This window comes from Ranitomeya variabilis, chromosome 1 (genome assembly GCF_051348905.1).
Source record: "Ranitomeya variabilis isolate aRanVar5 chromosome 1, aRanVar5.hap1, whole genome shotgun sequence".
Taxonomy (NCBI): Eukaryota; Metazoa; Chordata; class Amphibia; order Anura; family Dendrobatidae; genus Ranitomeya; species Ranitomeya variabilis.
The window spans coordinates 282,105,321-282,132,840 of record NC_135232.1 but is presented as its reverse complement, the minus strand read 5'-3'; the positions used below and the strand labels follow the sequence as shown (position 1 = coordinate 282,132,840).

Genomic DNA, 27,520 nt, shown 5'->3' with positions numbered 1-27,520 from the left:
TCCCGTTACGTTCGTTCAAGTTGCCAAGCCTCTGTCAGGATCCCACCCCTGACAGGGACCCTACTGTATCTTCCCCCACAACACCCTCTGCCACAAGGTGTTGCCTGGTTCCAACCCAGTCAGCTTCTGACTAACTTCCTGCCTGACCCCCAGTTTACCCACTATGGTGGGGAGTGGCCTAGTGAATAGAACCCTTAGCTCCCCCCGGAGGCCCGGCTGTGAAATGTATTGGTGTCTGTGATACCTGATCAGATGAACTCCTTCAGTGCCATCAGACGTACCATAGCTCCCCATAGTGGCGGAGCCACAGTACTGCAACGACCAGGACTCTGGGGCGCTGCACTCCCCCCTGGTTAAACACAGTACTCCGGGACTGGGAAGAAAACAACAATACAAGTTAGCAAAAAGACATACAGTTTTGTTGAGTGCAATAACAGTAAGTATACTTGAACAGGCTTCCCTTTATGGGAGGTAAGGACACTTGAACGTTACAAACATGGTTAAATATCATAGCAACATGCTATAAACAACTCTTCTTACCCAACCGGGTATTCTACTTAGTGCAACATTGTTGAACAATAATTTAACTTTGCCTTTAAGGACTTACACTCGGAATCCACTAAAGACCTTCTTATAATCACATTATAAGGCAGTTTTTAACTTTTTCATTCTCCTATTTTAAATCTGCAGGACCGCCTGTCCTATCGGCACCAGACCTACTGCCTCTCCTTTCTTACAGGACCGCTCCTTTCAGCCCGAGCCTTCTGTCTCTCAACTACTATACACAGTATAGAACATAACATTACTTTCAATTGAAGGGCACTGAGCCATCTCTATATGGCTCCTATGAGGACTCAGGGTTTACCTTCTATCCTCATTACCTATCAACATTATTAAACATTTTCTATTAAACATTAAGCCTTCTCATTATCTTTCTCTTTCCCATGCATGCTGGACACCATGTCTACCTCTACGGGCCCACTGCATCTTTCTGCTATTTTTCTTTTTTTTTTTTTTCTTTTCAGGGAACATCATCAGCATTTTCTCACAATTAACCAGTTAAATACATATAACTTACTCATGTAAACATTATTATCACTTTCTTTTCGGTCAAGACATTAATTAAAGCAATACCATTCTTTAGACGCACAAGGGAACATCCCCTTTAAGAGGGGACCAAGTCTTTATGAGGTAGCATATCTTCTTAAGCTACCAGTCCATACTCAGCAAAGGTTCCAGTGTGGTATCTTCACAAAGAGTCCTTTTTGGAGTAAAACCAGTAGGGAGCGCCTTTAATAAGGTGCAAACTATATACAAGAAGTTTGTATCATGCACTGTTCATGATTGCGGCAGTTTTTAAAACTTGTGCAAAAACTCAGAAAAAATAAACAAAACAACAACAGGGATCCCGGGTCAACAAAGGGATCCATACAGAATTAACCCTGGACGGGTTTAGCAGCAAACAGTAAACAAACAGTTAAAGGAAGAACTATTTACATTGTCAAAGCATTCATGCTTACTTAAACCACTCAGGGGGCAGCACCGGCGGAGGCAACCCCTTTGGGTATTGCGATCCACCTGGTACTGCATAAAGGGGTCTGTCGTCCCAACTGGGGGTCTGTGTACCCACGGTCTTTAGCTCCGCAGCAGTACGGGCACCACCCTCCGTAAGCGGTGTCTCCTTGGCTACGAGGGTGGTGGAGGTGACAATGCTACATGTCGTGGTTTTGACCATAGTGCACGTGGGAGTATCTTCGGTGGTTCTGGCCACGACCACTGGCTGACCACAAGGGGACACCTTTGCTACAGAGGTCAGCTTTACTGGCACCCTGATCGGAGGCATCACAGGGGTTGGCTCCTTGTAGACATTCAGGGCAAACCACCCCTTTTCCCCAAAGTGCCTGGTGTAGGAGACTTTATCCCCCGGATAGAGATCCCGGCCTGGGTGGCCCTCCCTGAGGTGCGATTCAACATCCCTCCGGTTCACAAACACCTCCGCATATAGACCCGGTTCCTTGATAAAGCCCCAGCCCCCACGGAGCTTAAAGGTGGTAACGATGCCCTGCCTGCGCAGGGCCTGGTGGGCAGTGGGGTCCTTGCGGGCCCGATCCTTCACCGCCAAGTCTTTCCGATGGCAGGCCTCCAGCCCGGCCTGGTACTTGTCGTCTTGTTCCTTCCACTGTTGCTGTAGCTGGGCCTGATATTCTCCCCAGCTTAGGGCCTGCACCCTCTCTCCCTCCTGGGTCTCCACCCCAGGGAACCCCATAAGATCGGACCCGGGGTTCACCCAGCGGCACACCGTGCGCTCCGCGTGGATCTCACACAGCAGGGGAGTAGGGGTGATCGGGGCTCGCATACGGTGTTCCATGCCCGTGGCTTCCTCCCACGGTAGCAGGCGCTGGAGTCGATGGGTTCCCGGGGGAGGGGGTGCTGCTACGGGATCCACCAGTAAACCCTCGGCCAGCGGGACGGGGTCGGCGGACTCACCAGCCAGCGTAGATTCTTCTTCCGCAACGGGTTCCTCCGGCGGGGTCAGCAAGGGTCTCAGCGGCTGCTCCGGTGACGGTGCAGGATCAGGCGCCCGAGGACCTTCTTCCGGCGTTGCCTGGTGCGGAGCCTGGGCCTTTATGTTCAGCTGAAGGAGCTGGTCGAGTAAGCTCTCCACCTCGACCCGTAGGAGTTTGGTGCTGTCCACGGAGAACGGGCTGCTGTGCTCATCCGGGTAGTTGGGGGAGATTTCCACTTCAACCCCACTGTCGGGTTCAGAGCTGCTGGCCATGGCGTCCTCCACGTGGGTCGCTTCCTGTTCTCTTTCCCGCTTTCTCCTTCGTGGGCGGTGTCGTTTTCTCGATCTCCGCCCTCCATTGAGGATTAGGAGGCGGATCTCTGCTGCTGACGGACACGTCCTCACAGTGCAGAAATATTTAGACTGGGCGGCCATTGTTTTTTCGCGCTCTCCAGCTTGCCTACGCCCACTCCACGCCCCTCTTCTCTTCCTGCGCTCTCCTCAGCGCTGTAATGGCGGCGGATTTTGGCGGCAAATGGCGCAGCACAGTTCTTGCAATAAAGTACAGTCCAAACACATCAAATCACAGTTCCAAGGCACACATGACCCGATTCTTCAGGCTTAAGTAGATCCTGTTCGTGACGCCAAGTTGGAACGCCCCCACACCGCCGCAGGGCCGAGGGGTACCCGGCACCGGGCCTCTGAGTCTCAGTCCTGGAGTTGTCACGGTGGCTATACCCGGTCCGTGGCCCTGCCGGTCAGTGGGGGACGTCCGGTGAAAATGAGTGGTGATAATGGTGCAGTAGTGGGGTGCAGTAGTGGGGTGCAGGTCGCGGTAAATAACGAGGACACCAGGTTGCAGTCTCTTTACCTCTTTACTGAAGATCTCTGGGTCCTCAGTCCGGAATACAGATCACCAGGCTGCGCAAGTCCGGCCGGTCCAATGGCACTTCCAGAGTTCTCTTCACAGGTGGAAATCTGTGCCTTCCTGCTTGCGCTATGTGTTGTGGTCCTTCCCTGCTGTGCTTACAGAAAGTCCCCACAACTGTTGTGTCTGTTTCTTAAGTTCCCTCACATCTCGATTAGATGATGTTCTGCTAATCCTCCGTCCCTCCCTGATGTTCTGGTTGGGACGGCACCCGTTTGACGGGTAGGCTCGGAGCTCTTCCGGGACCCTAGAGTCGCCCCTCTCCACAAGTTGCCCCCCAAGACTGCATAGGTGATTTTAAGTTAGACAGCCCGCCTTAGACTGACTGTCCTGCCGCTGTTTAGAGTATTGCTTGAAGCTGGATATTATGATACTCTCTCGGCGTTCCGGCCACCGGTTGTGCGCCTCAGTAGGATGTTGCCTCGGTCTTACAGCACGACTCCTACTGGTGTTCTCCTAGTGCTTTGATCTCGTTTCTCACTCAGCACAATCTATCTCGCTTCTGATCCTTCCTTGGGCACCGCCGCTATCCTGAGCAGGCACGGTCCCGTTACGTTCGTTCAAGTTGCCAAGCCTCTGTCAGGATCCCACCCCTGACAGGGACCCTACTGTATCTTCCCCCACAACACCCTCTGCCACAAGGTGTTGCCTGGTTCCAACCCAGTCAGCTTCTGACTAACTTCCTGCCTGACCCCCAGTTTACCCACTATGGTGGGGAGTGGCCTAGTGAATAGAACCCTTAGCTCCCCCCGGAGGCCCGGCTGTGAAATGTATTGGTGTCTGTGATACCTGATCAGATGAACTCCTTCAGTGCCATCAGACGTACCATAGCTCCCCATAGTGGCGGAGCCACAGTACTGCAACGACCAGGACTCTGGGGCGCTGCAAAAGCATACTGCGCGTGCTCAAGGCAAGATTGCATTGCGCACGCGTGTACTACGGAGGCAACCTAATCCAATTCAAGACAATATTGTGGCCGGCGGGAAAGGAAGGGGTGAATGAAAGCACAGAAAACACCGCCCATTGGACCGTAAACACAGCCCGCCAAATTCAGGTGACAGAGTCCCTTTAAGGCAATAGATGTAATACAATGCCTTTTTTATTGGAGTCTATGTCATGATGTAGCAACAGTCTATGTCATTGTGTAGTGAGAGATATCACATAGCCTTATGTCTCATACAGGTTTTGGAATCCATATTCCGTAAATATATTGCACTTTCATACATGATTTTTCATGTTTACTTTATATGTTGTTATTATTTTATTATAATTTATTGTTTGTTTTTCTATACTTTTTTAGATGGCCAGAAATCCAATACAGAGCGATGGATGCTTTGCCATTTTAAAGTCAATTCAAGCTAACTCCGAGTCGTCTATAGAGTCACTTGATTTTTCCGTAAGCAGAATATACAAATAATCATTATCAATTAAAAGGAGGATTTAATTTTCTTAATGTGTTCATAAAGCAAGACATAGTGGATGCTATGAGAAATACATTTTTCTTTTATACTTTTATTACATTAGTTCTTATAGTATGCACATTATCTTTAGGATAAAGTACTTTATGACATTACTACAAGATGTATCACTTGTAGTAATGAGCGAATAGCTTTGTTGCTCGGGTCTCCCCGAGCATGCTCGGGTGGTCTCCGAGTATTTTTTAATGCTCGGAGAGTTAGTTTTTGTCAACGCAGCTGCATGATTTATGGCTGCTAGACAGCTTGAATACATGTGGGGATTCCCTAGCAACCAGGCAACCCCCACATGTACTCAGGCTGGCTAGCAGCCGTAAATCATGCAGCTGTGTCAACAAAAACTAAATCTCGGAGCACTAACAAATACTCGGAGACCACCTGAGCGTGCTCGGGAAAATCCGAGCAACGAGTATACTCGCTCATCACTAATAACTTGATATCTGCACATTTAAAGGAGGTTGTCCCATTCAAAAAAATCTTGATCCCTGGGTGCAGTTTGTTAAAAAAAAACATCCTTTATTTACCCTCCCTTGTTTAGCGCTGAGTCTGCCATTTCTCAGAATGTCCGATATTGGCTGTGGTGTTGACATCACGGCAGCCAAATGGTGAGCTCAGCGGCGTTGCCCATCTACATGGAACACCCCGCTCAAAGCCACTGAGTGCATTGATTGGCTGCCTCGCTTTCGACGTGATACCAGTGGCATACCCAATACTGGACACTGGAAGCAGTGGCAGGAACTCAGTGCTGGACCTGAGGAGAATGAGTAAAACACAGGGTTTTTTTTATAACATATATAACAATCTACGCCCGGGGACAAAGATTTTATGAACCATGACACCCCCTTTTTAAGTTTTGAGCTTTAAGCTTATTTTTAAATCAGATCAACAACTTCACATACAGTCATGGCTAAAAGTGTAGACACCCTTGAAATGTTCCAGAAAGTGAAGTATTTCTAATTCCCAGAACATTATTGCAATTACACATGTCTTGTTATGCACATGTTTACTTCCTTTGTGTGTATAATAATAATAATAATAATAATTTTTATTTATATAGCGCCAACATATTCCGCAGCGCTTTACAAATTATAGAGGGGACTTGTACAGACAATAGACATTACAGCATAACAGAAATCACAGTTCAAAACAGATACCAGGAGGAATGAGGGCCCTGCTCGCAAGCTTACAACCTATGAGGAAAAGGGGAGATACGAGAGGTGGATGGTAACAATTGCTTTAGTTATTTGGACCAGCCATAGTGTAAAGGTACCGTCACACTAAACGATATCGCTAGCGATCCGTGACGTTGCAGCGTCATCGCTAGCGATATCGTTTAGTTTGACACGCAGCAGCGATCAGGATCCTGCTGTGATGTCGCTGGTCGCTGAATAAAGTCCAGAACTTTATTTGGTCGTCCGATCGCCGTGTATCGTTGTGTTTGACACCAAAAGCAACGATACCAGCGATGTTTTACACTGGTAACCAGGGTAAACATCGGGTTACTAAGCGCAGGGCCGCGCTTAGTAACCCGATGTTTACCCTGGTTACCAGCGTAAAAGTAAAAAAAACAAACAGTACATGCTCACCTGCGCGTCTCCCAGCGTCTGCTTCCTGCTCTGACTGAGATCCGGCCCTAAAGTGAAAGTGAAAGCACAGCGGTGACGTCACCGCTGTGCTGTTAGGGCCGGAGCTCAGTCAGTGTCAGGAAGCAGACGCTGGGAGACGCGCAGGTGAGTATGTACTGTTTGTTTTTTTTACTTTTACGCTGGTAACCAGGGTAAACATCGGGTTACTAAGCGCGGCTCTGCGCTTAGCAACCCGATGTGTACCCTGGTTACCCGGGGACCTCGGCATCGTTGGTCGCTGGAGAGCGGTCTGTGTGACAGCTCTCCAGCGATCAAACAGCGACGCTGCAGCGATCGACATCGTTGTCGCTATCGCTGCAGCGTCGCTTAATGTGACGGTACCCTTAGGCTCGGGTGTTCATGTAAAGCTGCATGAACCAGTTAACTGCCTAAGTATGTAGCAGTACAGACACAGAGGGCTATTAACTGCATAAATTGTATGAGAACATGATGCGAGGAACCTGATTATGTTTTTTTTTTTTTTTTTTTTAATAGGCCACACAGGGATAGTTAGGTTAATGCGTTGAGGCGGTAGGTCAGTCTGAACAAATGCGTTTTTAGGGCGCACTTAAAACTGTGGGGATTGGGGATTAATCATATTAACCTAGGTAGTGCATTCCAAATAATCGGTGCAGCATGTGTAAAGTCTTGGAGACGGGAGTGGGAGGTTCTGATTATTGAGGATGCTAACCTGAGGTCATTAGCGGACCTCAGGTTGTGTATTGGAACAACACAAAAAAAAACAGAGAATCAAAATGCAAATTGGACATAATTTCACAAAAATAAAATGGTCCAGACAAAATTGTTGGCACCCTCAACTTAATATTTAGTTGCACACCCTTTGGAATAAAAAACTGCAATCAGCCACTTCCTATAACCATCAACAAGCTTCTTACACCTCTCAACTTGAATTTTTGACCTATTCTTCTTTTGCAAACTGCTCCAGGTCTCTCACATTTGAAGGGTGCCTTCTCACAACAGCAGTTTTAAAATCTCTACACAGGTGTTCAATGGGATATAGATCCGGACTCATTGCTGGTCACTTCAGAACGCTCCAGGCTTTGCTTCTTGAAGTATGTTTGGGGTCATTGTCCTTCTCTACATTGCTAACCAAAATACTTTGGTAATCTTCAGATTTCTTGATGTCTTGCACACAGTCAGCCCACCCAGTGCCAAAGGCAGCAAACAACCCGAAAACATCTTTAACCCTGCACCATATTTGATTTTTAGGTACTATGTTTTTCTCAATCAAGGCATCATTACGTTTTCAGTAAACAGTAGAATAATAATGTGCTTTCCAAAAAGCTCTATCTTGGTCTCATTTGTCCACAAGATGCTTTCCCAGAAGAATTTTGGCTTACTCATGGAAATTTGGCCACACTGCAGTCTAGTTTTTATGTCTCTGTGTCAGCAGTGGGGTCCTCCTGGGTCTCCTGCCATAGTGTTTCATTTGATTCAAATGTCGACGAATAGTTTGCACTGACACTGATGCACCCTGAGTTTGCAGGATAGCTTGAATTTCTTTGGAACTTGATTGGGGCTGCTTATCCACCATCCGGACTATACTGCATTGCAACCTTTCAGCAATTTTTGTCTGCCGTCCAAATCCAGGGAGATTAGCTATAGTGGCATGGGTTGTAAACTTCTTGATTATGTTGCGCACCTTGGACAAAGAAAAATCAAGATCTCTGGAGATAGACTTGTAACCTTGAGAATTGTTGATACTGTTCAACAATTTTGGTTCTCAAGTCCTCAGACAGTTCTTTTCTCCTCTTTCTGTTCTCAATGCTTAGTGTGGCACACACAGACACACAATGAAAGGACTGAGTCAAGTTCTCCCTTTTTTATCTAGTTTCAGGTGTGATTTTCATATTGCCCACACCTGTTATTTGCTTTAGGTGAGTTTGAACAAATTTTGGAAAGGTGCCAAAATTTTGTCTAGTCCATTTTGGGGGTTTTGTGTGAAATGATGTGCAATTTATCTTTTTTTCCTCTGTTTTGTTTGTGGTGTTCCAATACACACAAAGAAAATAAACGTGTGTAACAAAAGAAATGTAATTATAATAATTTTCTGGGAGAAATACTTCCTTTTCTGAAACAATTTCAAGGGTGCCAACCCTTTCGGCCATGACTATATAGCAAATTACACATTTTAGCAAATGTTCACTATTGATAAGCTGATCCATATGGCCTTACTGACCTGACCTATGCCAAGGATGTTTTTTTTTCTTAAATATGTCAGGACAGTATGTGATACTGTTATTTGTATGATAGGAACCTATGGGCGATGTCACTGTATGTGACTAAAGACTGTCAAATTCTGACAGACTGCAGTATACACACTGCCTGGACTCCCTTCTATGTTACTGTAAAGAAGGAAGAAAGACTGAGACCCTTTGTGCTTCATATCATTAGTGGTATTGCATCCAGTGTGTAATGTATGCTATTTTTGTATTTATTTTTTTAAATATTTTAGGATATCGTTGTAAATAAACAGTTTGATGATCTGTACTCTGTAGTGAAGACAAATATGCCAAATTTATCTATCAAGCTTGGTGGAAATTCTGAAATGTTTAAAAGAACTACTGTTAAGGTAAGATCAGAAACAGGGTTTAGTTATTAGTAAAATATTTACTGTACTTTAAGTAATTTAATAAACTATTTGCAAAGTAATTTATTAAATCTACACAGTACTATATTGCAATAAATAAAGATTTTTGGTATTTGGTACTCATCGTAAAATCTATTTCTCGCTGCCTTCATCGGAGAACACAGGAACCATGGGTTAAATATGCTGCTGTAAAGGACTACTTGTGGCGAGGTTTACTTTGCGGTCCCAACAGCACTCGGTTATGGTACCACTGAGTGTGTGTGAGCGATCTGGGGGTTTGATGTCAACCCCTATTTAGGCCACAAGAGGTTTGATGGTGCGGGGACCATGAAAACATGTGAACATTCATCAGGGAGAACAGAGTCCAATACAAAAATATATAAAAACATCTTTACTGGCATTCCTTAAATAGAACTGCAACAATTGATAGCAGGCAATATATTTTTTATACAATTCTTCTTTATGATACAGAGGCCTTCTTCTTATACGTAACATGCAGCATTTCGATGGTATTGATATTATACATTAGTGTCAAAGTACTCAACCTTTCTAGCTCTGGCCTTCACTTCCTTTATCCTCTGCTAAATGTGTACCTTTGTGTCTTCTCCTGGTCAGATTAGACATGGTGCCTTTTGTAGCCCACTCCTTCTAGCTACCTTGGGGAATTACACCTCCCACAGCTCTGTTATGCTACAGCTGCACTCACTGCACACGAAAAGGAACTTTCTTATCACTCTTCCATTCTCCGCAGTATTATAGATGTGGCTGGTAGAAACTATTCTTGAACTTGCTATCTTTAATTTGTATGGACTAAACACACTCTCCAGCTTACGGCCTTTTCCTTATCGGCAATAATTCTTATTCCTTCAGTAACTTCTCTCTAACACTCTCCTAACTAACAAGAACTAGGTTCCCATGTGCCCATTTAACTTCTCCCACCAGTGGTTGGCCTCTAATAGTTAACCCTGTCCACACGCTAACTAACTGCTGGAACACAATATATAAGACCTTATAAAAAGAGGTCTAAGCAATACATTCAAACAAATGTTTTCAGAAGGGGTGCCCACTGCCGACAACTCTTCTGCTCCTTTCCACTGCCACCTGGAGGCTGACAATAAAAATACTGTACATCTTAGAAAAAATCTAGAACTGGGGAAAAAAAGCTTTTTTTTTTCTGCGCTGCCAAGTAAAGTCAGTTTGTCTCCAAGTAAAACAAACTTCTTCCTCAGGTGGTTTGTCCTAAGGGAAAAGTTTGCTTTACTTTGAACCGCGTTGACAATAATATTTCTTTACCCTGGTTCCTTCTCCTTTCTCTGGAATTATTGTTAGTACACTTGACTATTTGTGTGTCTGCAGCAGCCTCATCCAGCTCATTGTGTGTTGTGGTTCAGAACCTGACCAGGTGAGCAATTCCCTGTATACTATCGTTCTTGTCACTTGCATAAGGCGCTATTGCACTTTTGCACCTGTGTTTTTTCCAGCTCTTGTGCATGATTAGAAAATAAATCTGACTACTCCCCTCCAGGCTACACCTGGGCAGCTGACACCCACTTATTCAGTTAGTGCAAAACAAATAGGAGGAACAAAACCAAGCCTCCTCCTCCAATGGAGGTGAAGAGAAAGAGATTGTACAGTGAGTACCAAAATTATTTCTTTCTCGGTCGCTTTATTCAAGGACACAGGAACCATGGGTTAGTCTGCTGCCCCTTTAGGCTGATACTAACAATACATTCTAACAGCTCAGCTCCCTCGCCTCAGCCTCCCAGGGCACGTTTCTGGTGACGCACGCAGCGTGCATTCCAGGGTGGAACACATTTCTGGCTTCATTGAAAAAGCACAGGATGATCTGCGGTCATGGCGTGCGTTCCAGGGTGTAACGCAAGGGATCAGGGACAGTGATTTCCTAATGGCTGGCCAGGTAGGATACTATAAATGCTGCTATTGCTGTGGGCACTGATGTGTACAGTCTGATCATGGAGTCCAATCCTTCCTGTTCAGAGACACTGTCCGAGCAGTCCCTGGGCCTTGTAAGTCTCAATGATTATCATTTGGTACTAAATTCTCCATAGTATTCAGGGGATTATAGCCCTATGCTCCTACCAGGATAAAGACCCGAAGATGTGCTATGTGTAATGCCAAATTGCCCAAGACACAGAAGAAGCAATTATGTGCGAGTGTATTGCTAAGATCCTAAAAGAAAGAACAGTCCTATTTCATGGAGGTTGAGGTCCATAATAAGGGAAGAAATGCTAAACACAGTTTCCAGCCTAGTTGCCCTTCAGACAGAGCAGGTCATGCCCCATCATAAAAGAGCCAGATAGGAAATGGAGTTGTCCTTTGAAGAGGATGAAGCTTCATATTATTCTAACGTGGATCTAGAGGGAGGAGAGCAAATGCACCAGGTTTTCCCAGAGGAAAGGAAAAATTATTTTTCATATGATTATACGGATGAACTCCTACGAGCAGTCTGGAGTACAATGAAAACTGAGGAGGCGCAAGTAGCTCACTCAGCACAGGATGAGATGTTTGGGGTACTGAAAACTCAAAGGAATAGGGCTTTTCCAGTTAACAAATACATTATGGCCATGATAATGGAATAGTGGGAGGACATAGAGAAGAGGCTTGTTATTCCTAAGGATTTCAAAGCCCATCTTCATTTTGAGCCAGAAAGAAATTAAGGTCTGAGAGGAAATTACAAATATTGATAACCCAATAGCCAGATTGGCAAGGAAAATGTCAATCCCATTTGAAGATTTCTATTGTTTTAGAGACTTCATGGATAGGAAGGCCGATGGATTACGGAGAAGGGCCTGGGAAGCATCAGTTGCTATTATAAGGGCCAATATAGCTACTACCTCAGTTGCCAGGTCTATGAGTTTGTGGATTGTTGAATTGAGTGCCCAGATATAATCCAATATACCTAGGGAAATGGTCCTGGAATCCCTTCCATTGCTGAAAATTGCGACAGGGTTAATGGCGGATGCATCAGAAAGATTCGCTGCCACAAACAATGTTGTGTCCAATTCAGCTAGATGAGCCATCTGGCCAGAAAACTAGTCAGAAGATAGCCATTCTGAACACAAATTATGCTTAATTCCTTTGTCAGGTTTGCAGGTATTCGAACCAGTTTTAGATGAGATCCTAGAAAGGGCTTCTGACAATAAAAAAGGTTTCCAGAAGAGAGGCCAAGGAGAGTCACTTCCTTTTGTAGATCCCGTCTATCCCAAAGACAGAAATTAAGGGGGAAGCGTAAAACCAGCAGATGAAACTACTGCAAAAGAGGTAAGGGTAGAGGTTCCCTGTTTAGTTCAGGCCCAAACAGAGGAAGGCTTTGACTCCAGAAAAGTAGGGAGGAGGCTTTGTTTCTTTCTGGGGAAATGGCAGGTGATTACGCAGAATCAGTGGGTTCTTCAGATGATTGTTGAAGGATACAGGATAGAGTTCACCCAGCTCCCACCAACCACAAAAACTTCACCTAACAGCTCCCCAATCCCCAAAATCCCAAAGACTCAGAATAGACATCAGGAATATAATAACATCCAGGGCGGTCATTTCAGTTATCCAGTCAGAGTGGTATCATGGTCAATACTCAAGTCTCTTTTCTATATATAAAAAAAACTTTCACTTTTTGTAATGAAGAACTGAAATAAATTAACTTTTTGATGATATTCTAATTTTGTGAGAAGCAGCTGTATGTGTCTTGTACTTTCAGAATTTTTTATCTTACTTCATTTAGTTGTAGAAACAGGGAACACGTCCATATTGTCAGCTTTGAATTAGACTCTTCTAATTTACTAAGAGCCCTTTTAGAGGCTGATCAGCACTCCACACATGCTGATAAAAACATTATGGGGAAGAATTAATGCAACTGCTCTGTTACAATAAAACCTCATGTTAGCAGCTTTGGGCGATGGGCAGCCGACAATGATGGATTTTTATGAATCATATATTTGATCAGCCACAAAACAAGTGTTTTGCTTGCTCCTTGAACTATTAGCGGTATTATTACACTGTCCAATATTCCGGAACAAGCGTTGTGATGTGAACCATTGTCAGTCCGCCGATATGGGTCTTAACATATTGCCATGATTATCTTTAGGGTAGCACTATTTGAAAAGATTTTAATATATGAAATATCTTTGGCTGATGATCAGTAGAGCCATATGTTAATTTTGAAGCTATCTGTACTTGACAGTTGGTTGTTTTGTTCAGCCAGATCCAATGATCAAAATGAAAGAATATATGAAGAAAAACAACCTGCAGGCAACTGACTTGTTTGGAAAAATAGATGCGGAAAAGAGCAGCCCAGTGACTTATGAAGACTTTGAACGCAACTTAATGGCAAGTTTCCTATTCAGTGTCCCCAAGGCAGAAAATAATTGAAAGACTCGAAGTGACAACAGAAGCATCTTATAAATTTTGCATGAAGCATGTCTGGCAGGTGACAGGCTGAACCACAGACTGTATTATACTGTTACATGGCACAGACTAGTGGGTAGTCATGCCCCATTGCCCCTATAAACCAATTAGCTTATCTTCTAAAGTATAACAAAAGTACTTGTGGGCTAGTTATAGATTCCCCGGTAAGAATAGCTGCTAGTCCCCTTTTTACTTATTTTACTTGTTTGTCTATGATATGAAAAAACACTGAAGATATATTTACAAATGACTGATTTGTTGCATGTTTCTTACTGTAAGTGTTTTCCTCAGGATTTGTTGCAAACATTTCTGCAACTGAAAATTGTGTGTCAGGAGCTTCTTGAAGTAGGTCTGTATGGTCTATGTGTATGACATGGTTTGGTGTGAATAACTTGAGAGCCCTGCACAGGACCCTATAGTCACCCACTAAGAAGATATTTGGGATGAATTATAGCCCTGATTGCAAGCCCGGCCCTTCTGTCCAACATCAGCATCTGACCTCACATGTGCTTTTCTAGTCAAGTGGGCAAAAATTCCCACAGACTCACGAAAAAATCATCTAGAAAGTCTTCCCAAAAGAGTAGAGCAGCAAAAAGGAGCCAACTGTAAATTAAAACAAGCTTATATACAGCACTCTGTACTCCCCACAACAGCCAGACTTCTGCATCCCCCTGGCAGTAGTGCCACATTTCTAGGCAACTGATCCATGCTAGTGATGTTACTACCAGCCATGGATGATAACCATGCACCATTTGATCATAGCAAGATGTTTTTCAGTCAAGGCCCTTCAGACCATTGCTTGAGTACTAGCATAGCGCAGTCCTGTCATTCTCTGTTGTATGACCACAGCTTCCTGTTGCAGCAAATCAAGACCCAGCCACTTATTCCACTCATAGCCTGAGGGTCAGCATACAGTTAGCAAAACACAATCCGTTCTGTGGAACCTACTTCAATCCTTTCCTGGTTCTTCGTGTCTTAATCCGTGGATGCTTCACCTGCTACTTGTGAATCTACGCCTTGTCTAGACTCTTGACTATGCTCCCACCTAGACTTGATTATTATTATTATTATTATTATTATTACTATTACTATTAATTCTGATCTCTAGCTTTCTCCTGACTATGGACTTACTCAGACATCCGTGCAAATGGTTCGGAGAGGACATTGTAATGTACAGGCTGGCCATGGTTCTCTCTGCTGAAGCGTGGCAGCTTCATGTATTTCTATGAGGCAGTCATGCTCAGGTCAGGAAAGCATCAGTCAATCCATGCATTGCAGCCCAATTTCGAACTGGTTTGCATGGATGTCTGCATGAGCCCTAAGCCCTCGTCTACTCTTATCCCTTGATCTGTGTCATCCTGACTGTACACCTCGTGACGGTCTTTGGTTCCATTCCTGATAATGCCACTTTTCTGAATTCTTCATTTCCTTAGTTCATCCTCTCCTTAGTTCAGCCTTTTACTGGTATTTCCTGTTTTGATCTGAGGTGTATTTCTAGTTATTCCTTGTATGTTTTAGTTTTTAGTTTTTGTATCTCCTAGTTTTGTACAGCCACTGTTCCTGGTACTCCTGGTTATGTCTGAGGTCTGTTCCCAAACACTCTTTGTGCTTTCATTCAAGGCCTGTTTCTGGTTCTGTTCCTGGTACCACCCAATACCTGTTCTGGTAATAATTTCTGGTATATCTTGGCTTGATTAAGGCCAGCTTGTCGATGGTTCTGCTATCATCACCTGATTCTCCTTCTGTTTTGTCTCTGGACCATGTTCCTGGTATCTTCTAGGTCCAGCTCTTTGTCTTTCCTTGGTTTTTATGTTAATACTTTCATTTCTTAGCCTGTCCCTCAACTCCTTCCTCCTGACCTGTTACTATATTATTGCCTTATGTTCAAATCTCAGTTTTGTGACCATGGTCCTGCTTAACACTACACATTCCTTTCCTTTCCTAGCTCCACAGGCCTATTACAATCTCCATGGCTGGTCTTGTTTCTATTATGGGAATCTCAACCTCAGTGTTCCCCAGCAGCAATTACCTCCTTATGGGTAATTGTGGGATTATATCAGTGAATCCCCTAGAGTTCGAGTTCCAATGTAGGCATATCAAAATTATTTGCATCTTAAGTATCCATTTTCTTGTCACAAGAGTTTGTGAGTGTGTATACAGGGAAGTATCAATTGGTGACCGAGCCCATGCAGGGTCCATTGTATCCGAGGATCAACATTCATCTGAAATGTATAGTGGCGCAGAGAACCATCAATGGCAGCAATTGCAACGCCTATACAGGCCGCCAAACAATCAAAGGTTAACAGCTGACATGGGAGGGCCCAAAGCACCCTAAGCGAGCTACGCATTAAGTCACTGCCATGTGCCACCCTGATTCCCTGTGCTGGCTATAGATGAGAGGACTCCATTCATCATGGGAGCGATGATAGAAGAGAGGAATTGTTTTGTTTTTGTGTTGGAGAAGAGTGTGAGGACAAAGGACATAATTACAAGTTTGGGGCCAGGACGAGGGACATTATTACAGGATGGGGGCCCAAACAGTGCACACAGAGGCTGGCTAGACACAGCGAGTCGTCCAGCTTCAAAGTAGCGCTTACATGCTCTATAGCAAAGAGCTTGCAAGTGAGCGCTCTTTGCCTAGCAAACCAGACACTCCTGATTTATTGCAGGGGTGGTTGGTAATCTAGGAAATGAGTAGTACACAATAGAATTAAAAAAATTTCTGTCCTTGAGAATAGAGAAGATTTCAATAATAGGTACCATAATTGTAAATCTGCTTGTTTTTAAAAGCACTTGTATAGAGTAGCTCGATTCTCTTTACAAGACCAAAACCAAGCCGTCTAAATGCACCCTGAAATATATTTAGAGGATTGTCATGAATAGGGGTCAGATGAAAGGGAGTATGACTGCCGGATCAGTTCTACATAGTAATTATTTTCTTTTTCAGAACACAGGGATTGCCATGACTAAAGAAGAAATTCAGCAATTGATCAACTTCCTGGACAAAGACAAGAGCGGCATGATTGATTTCAGGTGTCTATTAAATGTTGTATAGCTGTTACAGTATAATGTATTGTTTTGTTTTGGCATATAGGTGCTATATCACATCATGTATGTAGTGATAATTTGGCAAGTTGCATATGGGAAAAAATTTCTCAAACAAAACAGTTCTTTTTTTTAAATTATTATAATCAAAATTATTCAACCCCTAATGAAAATGACATTTATCAAATTGGTCAATTGCTAACAGCAGAAAGTTTACACAATCAAACAAGAACATTTGAAATACCTCAACACAAGTAAAATGACAAGTGGTTTCTACAAACACAATACAAAATACCAGTTTTGAAGAATGCTGTATTCTCACGATTTTTCAACTCCTTCATAAGTGTCTTTAGAACTTAGTAGAGCACCCTCTCAGTGTTATACCAGCTCCAAACATACTGCATAGCCAGATGTCAGCTTCTGGCAGTGTTGTTGAGGAATCTTAGCCTATTCCTCATGGGCAGTGTCATCCAGTTGGTTAATATTCTTGAGAGGGGTCCAAAAAGATAGCAAAGGCACTGAATATTGAATGATTGAGTTGGAAGTTCACAAGTTCAAAGTTAGAGGAACACTGGCTACATAACCTGAATGTGACGAAAGACGAATCGATCACTAGCTGTTACCAGAGTCCTGAGGGCGAAATCTGAAGAATATCAAGAGTAAGATAAATTCAATCACATATCATGAAATCCCAGGAAAAAGGTCTTACCTTCTGTGAGCAAGCTGAAAATTGGATATCATTAGACCTTCCAAAAGTACATTGATACCATAGCATACCTCACTGTTCTGGTTTCAGAAGAAGTCCTTTTTTAAAGGCTTTATTTTCTATTTTTTAAATACAATGAAAATATTAACAATTTACAACAATTAAAGAGTCATATACAGTACATACAACCCCATATGCAACACACAATCATACCAGTCCCCATGCCCATCTCTTCTCCACCGAAATGTCATTAATTAATACCTTATGCAGACATATGATGGAGCTAAATATACAGAAGGCTCTGCTTAGCACATAATTTGGCCAATTCATGTATACCCGGCAGCCAACGACAAGGCGATCTCCGGGTGCTGGGAATCTATCTAATGTAGATCCTCTCTTAGGCTGAAGCTTGTATCTATGGGTAGGTAGGATCCTGCTGCAATAAAAACTGCCGCAGTTTTCTGTTTGGAAGGGACAGGGTCAGGGTTTTGTTATTTTTATATTTACTCTCTGACAGCCTGTGGCGGTTTTAATTGCAGCAGGATCCTACCTACCCATAAATGCAGGCTTCAGCCTAGGAGAGGATTCACATTAGAATGGTTCCCAGCAACCGTGGATTTCCATACCATTATAATTATTTTTCTAGCACAGAAAAACAGAAATAGAAAAAAATAGTCTATCCTAGGACCATCAATTAACTCAGCTATAATACCCAGCAGGTACACTTCAGATGAAAATACCCTAGGGAATTCAAGGTATTCATGAAGAAACAAAAGTAGCTCAGACCATGACAGCCTCTTGACAATAAAAACACAAGTCATCCAGGACCATCCCAAACCTTCTCAACCTCTCAGGAGTGTAGTAAACTCTGTTTAGAAATTTTGTCTGGCTCAAACAGTCCTTAGCACTGAGGACTAAAATGTTTCTCCACTGTCAAATCCGGTATATCTGCCACCCTTTTCACATAAGCCTTATCATATGACTTAACAACAGGTGACTAGAGAAGAGAATATTAAAAAAGAAAGTAAAAAGCACTGGCGCTCCTGATAGTTCCTAGTGGGGGAACAAAATTGCTGAATGTAGAGTGCTGCTGGTGATTGTGACAGGTTCTGTGTAGACCTGTAAGGTATATCAAATGAAAAAAAAAGTGGTATTCACCTGCGCTGTCTACAAAAATGAACAATAAAATGAAAAATAGATGAATAAATGAATAAGAGAGCACTTACTTAATGAGTAATCATTGGTTATGCAGTGGATGTTGTAATAGGTCCTTAAAGTACTACCAGAATCTTAGGGGAATGAGAAAAAAAAAAAAGTGTAAATGTTTGTATTGGTGAATATAGTGAGACTAAATAGATTTATAATATATACTCACTCAGATATTAAATGGAAATGTGCAATGAAGAGACGTGATCCTTGTGTATCTGCAAATAATGCGGATATTGTGATGACCACGGTTGCTTAATCTTCAGAGGTTTATAGTAGATGCCCCTGCTTAAATAAATGTACAACCTTTATAGGTATGGTTTTAAATGAATGCGGTCTAGTTTTCCCAGTACACAGTTTTTTTTTTCATTAGAGAAGAGAATAGGTTTGTGCTAGGGGTTTAGATAAATCAAATGTCCCCAAGAACCCTTCCCATTTTGAAAAGCCTAGGGACATGCTCTTTCCAAAATTAAGCATGCATAGGAACTTTGCGGTATCAAAAATCCCATATCTAGCTTGGAAATGCTCAAAGGTAAGCGATTCGGAGGTATCTGAGAAAATATGAAAGTCGATTTTCACACCATACCTCTCTTAGAGGACCACATTAGGCAACGAATATAAATGTGGAAGGTGAGGATTAAACCAAAGCGGCACCCTGGGCGACACCGGTGGCATATCTGAGCCCCTCAATATATTTTGTGCTATTGCCCACACTCTAGCTACTGTCTTTAGAGGAATTGGAGCTGAGGAGACTGCATTATATCTACAGACTAGATTAGTAAACGCTTCATAAGAACCCATTAACACTCCTGCTTGTGCGGTGGCGTCATTGCTAAACTTATTCTAGCCCCCCCCCTCATCCTTGCCACTAAAAGATACACACCAAACTTTCCAAGAGGCAAATTGTTCCTCTAGTAATCATAGCTGGGGAGGAATTAAATAAATATAACAATTTTAGCAATTATATAATTTTAAAGAGATTTATGAGCCTAGTAAGAGCTAGAGGGAGATGTTGTTTGGACTTAACAATCTCTGCTATTAGAGAATCAAGGTTTGATGTAATAAATTGTTCTATCTTTTGAGAAACAATAATCCCCAAATACTTAAAATTATCAGCCACTGGTATACAAACATCTTTAGTCTGGCTCAGACTACTATATGAAGGTAATAGTGGGAAAATAAACAATTTCTGCTAGATAACCTTTATGCCAGAAAATGACTCAAATTCATCCACCAACCCTGGGAGGGAATTCAGAGAAGGACCGATGTCTGCCAGATATACTAAGGTATCATCTGCAGATTAGAGACTTTTTCTGTTAAGGACCCTCGTATTAAACCCTTGATGTCCCGAGCCTTAGTGGCCACTGCTACCAGCAGAAGAGACAAGGGGCACCCCTGTGCAGTCCCCCTTTGCAAATGAAAACGTTGTGACACCTCCAGGTCACTTTGAATTCTTACTCTAGGTGAATCATATAATCGCTTGGTCCCAACTTTTGTACTTGATTAAACTTGAGGTGCGACAATAGTGATTATAAATATTGCCATTTGACAGAGTCAAAAGCTTTACATACATCCAGGGACTTAACAAAACCGGGAGAGGGATCACCACTGGCAGCTGCTATATTTTAACCACTGAATGTTAATGTCTGTCGCTTTACCTGAAATGAATCCAGTTTGGCCAGAATGTATTAATGTCAGAAGAAGTCCTTGAAGATTTTAGAGCGGCGATCACGGTTGCCTGAATTTAACCCCTTAGAAAATATTTAATGAGCATTCGAAAAGATAGTTACAACACAGAAACTCATTAATATTAGTGAACTGGAGGTCATTGCCCAAAAGAATGAGTTAAGATTCCTCAGAAAAGCTGCCAGAAGCTGTGTCTGCCTGTGCATCATGTTTGCAACACGTCATAAGAGCCAAAGGGGTTCTACTAAGTACCAAAGACACTTGCAATGAAGGGGTTGAATAATTCTGAAATTATAACATTCATTAAAACTTGTATTTTGTGTCAAATAGCTATCTAAATTGTTCTTGTTTGATTGGTTTACTCCAAACAGCCGAAAATTTGTACATTTTGCTAATAAGCCTAATATCCAATGGGGTTTGAATAATTGTTATTGCAACTATATACTTTCTTTAGGAAATAGCTGAGATAAGCAAATCAATTCACATGGCCTTGGTTCCCCAGCCAGATCAGTAATCCAAGGCCGCTGGATTGGAGCCCTGTAAAACACCTCCTAATTGCTGACATCTTTGGTGCTTTTAAGTTTCTGGCCTGGTGCAACGTCATTGTTGGTTTATAAATAGCAAATCAGAAAATTGTCCATTGTATAAGTATTTCACATTGAAGGACACTTCAAGTATCTGAATACATTTACAACTGATCATATGTATTAGAAAAGTATTGGTGAGATCAGCAGTCACCCAATGAGACCACCCTCATTGTGAGGACACCCAACTATCAAGAATTCTGGGAAAAAAAGACCAAACATGTTGAAAGTCTACATGTCTTATCTGTTGTTTCTCATCTAAGTGTGGAAAGTTTGAACACTGCAAATAAACCTAGTTTGCAATGGGGGGGTAAATAATTTTGATCGCAATTGTACTGGCAATAAAGGCCACGCAATTTTTGAAATCTACTTGATAAGCAGATGGAACCGTTCTGAGCTCCCATTACCTGTTTATTTGCTCACCTTAAAGGGAACCTGTCAGCAGGATTGTGCAAAGAAAAAACATTATATTTCAGCTCACCCGCATAACAGAATTTTCATAGTCCAAGTGTAATCCGAGCAGGGAAAGCGTCTCTGTCCAACGCTGCAGTTAATGAGCAAAAGAAAAGAAAAAAATCCAGCTCCAGGAGTAAAATCATCAGAAATTTTATTCAAACATCTTTAAAAATTGGAAAGCTACTTACAAAAAAAATATGGATCACAAAATAAGGATGGAAACAACCATCAAATCGCTGGACGCGTTTCAAGCGCTAAAAGCACTCTTAGACTTCAGCATAAGAATGAACAGAAAAGTCCCGGATATAAAAAGCAATACAACAGGTGGATACAATCAGTCTGATCTGAATCATTGCCAAGCCGACACAGCGGCGAGGGAAATGGGGAAAAAAAAAAAAAAAAAAAAAAAAATAAAAAACCGACTTAGAAACTGTGCAAAACAAATATAAATAAAACAGATACAAGAAAAAATGTTATAAAACACAAGTTAATAATGCAACATCGCTTCTTTTCTCAGGTTTAACCCTGTGGGTACACGGGTGTTGAGCAGGTAAATCCAGAATGCCTCTTTATCACGTAATTTACTTTCACCGTCTCCTCCTCTGTTGTTTCTATAAATTTGTTCAATCGCGTAGACTTTTAGACTTTTAGTTTGCCTGTTATGAATTTTAATAAAATGATTAGAAGCATTGGATACATGTCTCAATGTTGGTTGTGTAATATCATAAAGATGTTCACGAAATCTGTCCTTGAGTCTTCTGATAGTAGATCCAATATACAATAATTTGCATTCAGTGCATTCAATTATATAAACAATAAAGTTCGTATTACAATTAAGAAAACTTTTGATAGAAAAATTTTTTTTTTTTTGATTATCAGAACAAGTGAATGTAGTGTTTTTTTTTAGTATATGGGCAGGTTTTACATGGGTGTGAACCACAACCAAAAAATCCTTTGGTGGATAACCAAGTTGTAGAATTTTTACTGATGTTGGAATCTAAATAACTGGGAGATAAGACGTTGCCCAAGGTAGGGGCTTTTGTCACGTGGTTTGAATTTTGCTCCAACTAATAGGAGTCTCAATATTTTTTCCACTCTCAAAGACATAAACAAATTTGTCAGAGATTTAACAGTCAAAAAGCATTTTTTTACAGAAAAACAAGAATTAACTACACCCGACGATTTTTCTTTGATTACTAATGAATTTTCAGGAATGAATTTCTCCGAACAAAACTGTTTATCGTCTCTTTTAGAGTTGGACACAGAGAGCTCACAAACACAAGACATTAAATGTTTATCCTCTTTCAAAACAAAAAATCCAATGTTCTATCCTGTCCACACACGCCCATATACTAAAAAAAACACTACATTCACTTGTTCTGATAATCAAAAAAAATTTTCTATCAAAAGTTTTCTTAATTGTAATACGAACTTTATTGTTTATATAATTGAATGCACTGAATGCAAATTATTGTATATTGGATCTAGTATCAGAAGACTCAAGGACAGATTTCGTGAACATCTTTTTGATATTACACAACCAACATTGAGACATGTATCCAATGCTTCTAATCATTTTATTAAAATTCATAACAGGCAAACTAAAAGTCTAAAAGTCTACGCGATTGAACAAATTTATAGAAACAACAGAGGAGGAGACAGAGAAAGTAAATTACGTGATAAAGAGGCATTCTGGATTTACCTGCTCAACACCCGTGTACCCACAGGGTTAAACCTGAGAAAAGAAGCGATGTTGCATTATTAACTTGTGTTTTATAACATTTTTTCTTGTATCTGTTTTATTTATATTTGTTTTGCACAGTTTCTAAGTCGGTTTTTGATTTTTTTTTTTTCCCATTTCCCTCGCCGCTGTGTCGGCTTGGCAATGATTCAGATCAGACTGATTGTATCCACCTGTTGTATTGCTTTTTATATCTGGGACTTTTCTGTTCATTCTTATGCTGAAGTCTAAGAGTGCTTTTAGCGCTCGAAACGCGTCCAGCGATTTGATGGTTGTTTCCATCCTTATTTTGTGATCCATATTTTTTTTGTAAGTAGCTTTCCAATTTTTAAAGCAGGATTGTGCACAGTAACCTATAGACAGTGTCAGGTTGGCGTCGTTATACTGATTAAAATGATTCCTTGGTTTATGAAATCTGTCTTGTGGTTGTTGTGTAATCTTTCTTTGTAGTTTTCAGTTAATGGGATTTTCTTGCTCCGTGGCGGCCTATGGGGCAGACTTTATGTGGTGCTCTGCTTACATATTCATCTGTATGGCTTATGACACGTCACTGATCCCTGCGCAATAGCATAATTCGGAACACGATAGATGCTACTGCGCAGGTGCCACCACCATTTTGCTAGAGGAAAAAAAATATCTCCACTAAGATGGTGCCACCGCAGTAGCATCTATCGTATTCTGAATTATGCTACTCTACTGAGCTGGCACAGCTGGCGCCATTTCGAGGAAGACATTTTTTTTCTCTCTAAAATTTATATGACTAAATAAAATTAATATATAGATATTATAGATCCGATCATGCTACAACGCTGGCGCCTGCATGATGAAGGTAATTTTTTTCCAAACCATAAGATATGCAGTATGTAAAATAGGGGGCAGGTCATGCCATGCAGATAAATAGTGCCACATGAAGACCCCCCCACAGGCCACCCAAAGCACGGTCATTAAATCACGGAATTAAAGATTAAATAACAACCACAAGACGGATTTCATCACCCAGGTACTTTTTTAATCAGTATAATGGGGCCAATCTGACACTGTCTATAGGTTACTGTGCACAATCCTGCTGACAGGTTCCCTTTAGTAACTCACTGAAGTAAGATGGCTTCTTCTGTGATGTTCTGTAGAAAATCTCATGAATTCATGTCTGATAAATCAGCAGGTTATTGATATATTGATATTAGATTTGCCTAGTTACTTATCTCTGCTTTAACAACATGCAGATATGGAAAACCAGCTGGTGCTAGAGAGGGACATCCCTATCATAGAAGTTTATGTACTGGATATATGTCTAATAATTAGCAGATTATTTTTCATATGGACAATCTATTACAGTTTTCTTAGTATGGTTTATTGTATTGTTATAAAATCTTATTTTGTTTCTTTACAGTGTTTTTCACAAATCCCTGACTTCTGGAATGTGAACAGCTATAAAGTTAATGTTTTCTTCAGCACTTTCATATTTGCTTCTGTTGTTATTTTTGCTTTAACATTTAAGAGCCCGGTTTATCAAGGCTCTTAGGCCAGTATTCTGTCGTAAAAGCTTTGAAAAGTTACATAAGATTGTTGCAACTCAATGCTTCAATAACATTTTGTGGCTCTTGGCCTTCTCACTCAATTTTAGCCCAGCTCCGACAAAGTAGGACATTCATGACAAGCAGTAGTATTTGCCATGCCACACATCTTACTTCAGAAGGGACTTGTGGTGAGGAACACACAGACTTGTATGCCACTCGTTTGACGCTCCTGATTCATGGAGAGGCATACACCTCTTTAAGAATTAGTAGCGTCTGACTCCAGCACACCACCTCATATAGAGTGGCGTGAAGAACACCAGTATTGATTAATCGGGCCCTTAGTTTCTGTTGCGTGTTCATAACTTTAAGTGATTTATCCACTTAAAATTGGTGTCTTATTCTGAAGAAATTGACATCAATATTGGATCGGCGGAGGTCTGATTCAAGCCGTTGTTTGAAGAGGACCACGACCCTCAATGTTCCATTCATTGCTTAGACTGCACATGCCATACTATTCATTTAGGTTGCATTTGGTCCTATTCATGTACTGCCACTTAAAAGTATCGCTTGTGCAGTTAGACAATGGCGAAAATGACTGAAAAAGGCTTACAAAGCACCCAAAACAGGAGACACAGAAGCAGCCAAAAGTGTGCTGATCAATAGGTCTTAAAAATCCCTTGTCTGAAGGCCCCTATAACCAGAACCATAAGGCCATGTTCCCACATACCTTGAAGGCTACATTTTTTTCCCGCTGTATTTTTTTGGGACAAAAAAATCTACTGTATTTGACTGTCCAAGAAAAGAGGATGACATTTCATGAAAACTCCTGCCCACTGTGTGTTTAAAGACACTGTTGAAATGTGACCTTATTGGCTTTAATGAGAAGCTTTAATTAAAAAAATGCATGTAAAAAGCTCAGTTCTGTTTCTAAATACAGAATCAAAAAATGTATTAAAAATACTGCTTCAAAACTTCACCAAACATGCATTAAAGAGTAAAATGCTTAAAAAAAACACAGTAATCAGAACACCGTTATTGCATTTGTGTATTTTGGTTCGAACGCCTGCAAAAAAAAAATAGCATTTACGCTACATGTGAACACAGCCTCAGGAAATGCAATGCTTGTCCTGCTTCTCATATGAGCAGTGGTTACACATCTGATATAATAAAGATAAAATATTTTGTCACGTAGGTTCAGTGGTTACCTTACCTCTTTCTGTGCTAATTTACACAAACCCTGTTCCACATTGTGATTTTGTTAATGACCATTAAAATATATTTTATGTTACTTTTAGGAAGATTGTGAATTATTTATTTTTATCCTAAAATATTATATACACGCACCAAATTCTTCTTCTGTTTGGTGATATGCCGTATATTGGAATGGATATGATGCAGGAAAGTAGCTTGCCGTCTCAATAACATCAATAAATGCAGACAGGTCTTTGTAGTGTTCATTATCAGGTTATAAAATATTTCATTTTATTATGAATGCCAGGGACTTAGGATCTATTCATGTGGGAGAGAAAAATATTAATAAAGTATATGCTATATTTACTAAAGGTATAGTTTCCATGTAAAAGGTGTGTTGACATCAGATACTCTTCCATCTAATATTCCCATTAACCCTATGCCTGATGAGACACAGTCCATGATTATTACGAAATACGATAGACCTCGGCTTCCCGCAGCATGCTTCCTGCTCTGCACTATTGGTTTAGTGGTAGACATGAGCATCTTTTATTATCACTGATCTCATAGAATGCAGTGGCTTTAAAGTCCGTCACCTCCACGTATGTTTCCATGTCAACATCCAGCATAGGAAGATGACTCATGGATGGAAAATCGAGTTTGTGTGCACAATCATACAGGTCTGTTCATCCCAGCGTCTTTGTCCAAGAATATGAAGATCTATTATATTCTGCAGAATGCCTCCAGGTTTTTGTACGTTCCATATGGTTTCTCATGAGACTGTATGGTAAGAAGGACCAGTCAGCTCTACTATCAAGTCTAGTTTATTAAATACTTGTATTATATACAAAATACCAACTCTGGTACTTATTTTCTTATAGACCTGCCAGAAATGGAAAGTGCTGGACTGAAATCCACCAGAACAGAGTGAAAAGTTAGTTTTCTTGATAGCACTATAATTATACTACAGTATTACGCTGTAATTTAGGTCTAAAGCAATGGCTGGAGACGAGAAAATCGCTTTGAATCAAATTCCCTTTAACCCTTTAAGGACCAGACGATTTTTTTATTTTTGCACTTTCCTCCCCTAGAGGCATTACTTTTTTTTTAGTTTTCCATCGATATAGCAGTGTGAGGGCTGGATTTTTGAGGGACCAGTGGTACTTTTGAATGACACCATATTTTATCATATGATGTACTGGAGAGTAGAAAAAAAAAATCAAAGTGTGGCAAAATAGCAAAAAAGTGCAATTTTATTTTATAGGGAATCTGTCACCTCATTTTTTGCATATAAGCTGCGGCCACCGCCATTAGGGGCTTATCTACATTACAGAATGCTGTAGATAAGCCCCTAATGGCGGTGGCCACAACTTATATGCAAAAAATGAGGTGATAGATTCCCGTTAAATTTGTGTGCTATATACAGGAAATTCACAGTATTGCTATATATAACATAAATCAGTCTCCTATGAGCGCCATCATCTGCAAGGAAAGATGGGCACTCGGATTGTGAGCTCGCATCAAAGGCAGGGAGCCAACTTATAATAGACTTATTCAGTCATGTCCTTATGGGGTTAAATTGTGGGGTTCATATCTGACAAATTACATAAACTGGTGCCTGGCCACCATTTTCGTGGATTCTAAAAGGTTGGCGATTGTTTTTTTAAAAAAACGGTAGATAATTAAATACTTACCCTGGCCTACACCTTACTTGCCATGCAGCCACTCTCCAGTCTGACTTTCAGCGCCAATTGTCAAGTGAGGCTTGTATTTACCTCCTGGACCCGCTGCAGTAGCTAGTGCAGAGGATTAAAGGTGGTTCAG

At 41.4% G+C, this 27,520-nt stretch overlaps 1 protein-coding gene across 1 annotated transcript in view; it reads left to right on the top strand.

The window, feature by feature from the left end:
* LRRC74B (leucine rich repeat containing 74B) overlaps window positions 1–25,793 on the top strand; it is a 95,165-nt gene extending 69,372 nt beyond the window's left edge. The window contains exons 9-13 of the mRNA XM_077295048.1: window positions 4,735–4,830; window positions 9,011–9,127; window positions 13,358–13,486; window positions 16,512–16,597; window positions 24,379–25,793. Of these exons, the coding sequence (XP_077151163.1) occupies window positions 4,735–4,830; window positions 9,011–9,127; window positions 13,358–13,486; window positions 16,512–16,597; window positions 24,379–24,412 (462 nt within the window). The 3' untranslated portion in view covers window positions 24,413–25,793. The remainder of the gene's footprint in view (window positions 1–4,734; window positions 4,831–9,010; window positions 9,128–13,357; window positions 13,487–16,511; window positions 16,598–24,378) is intronic.
* Window positions 25,794–27,520: the final 1,727 nt, after the last annotated feature.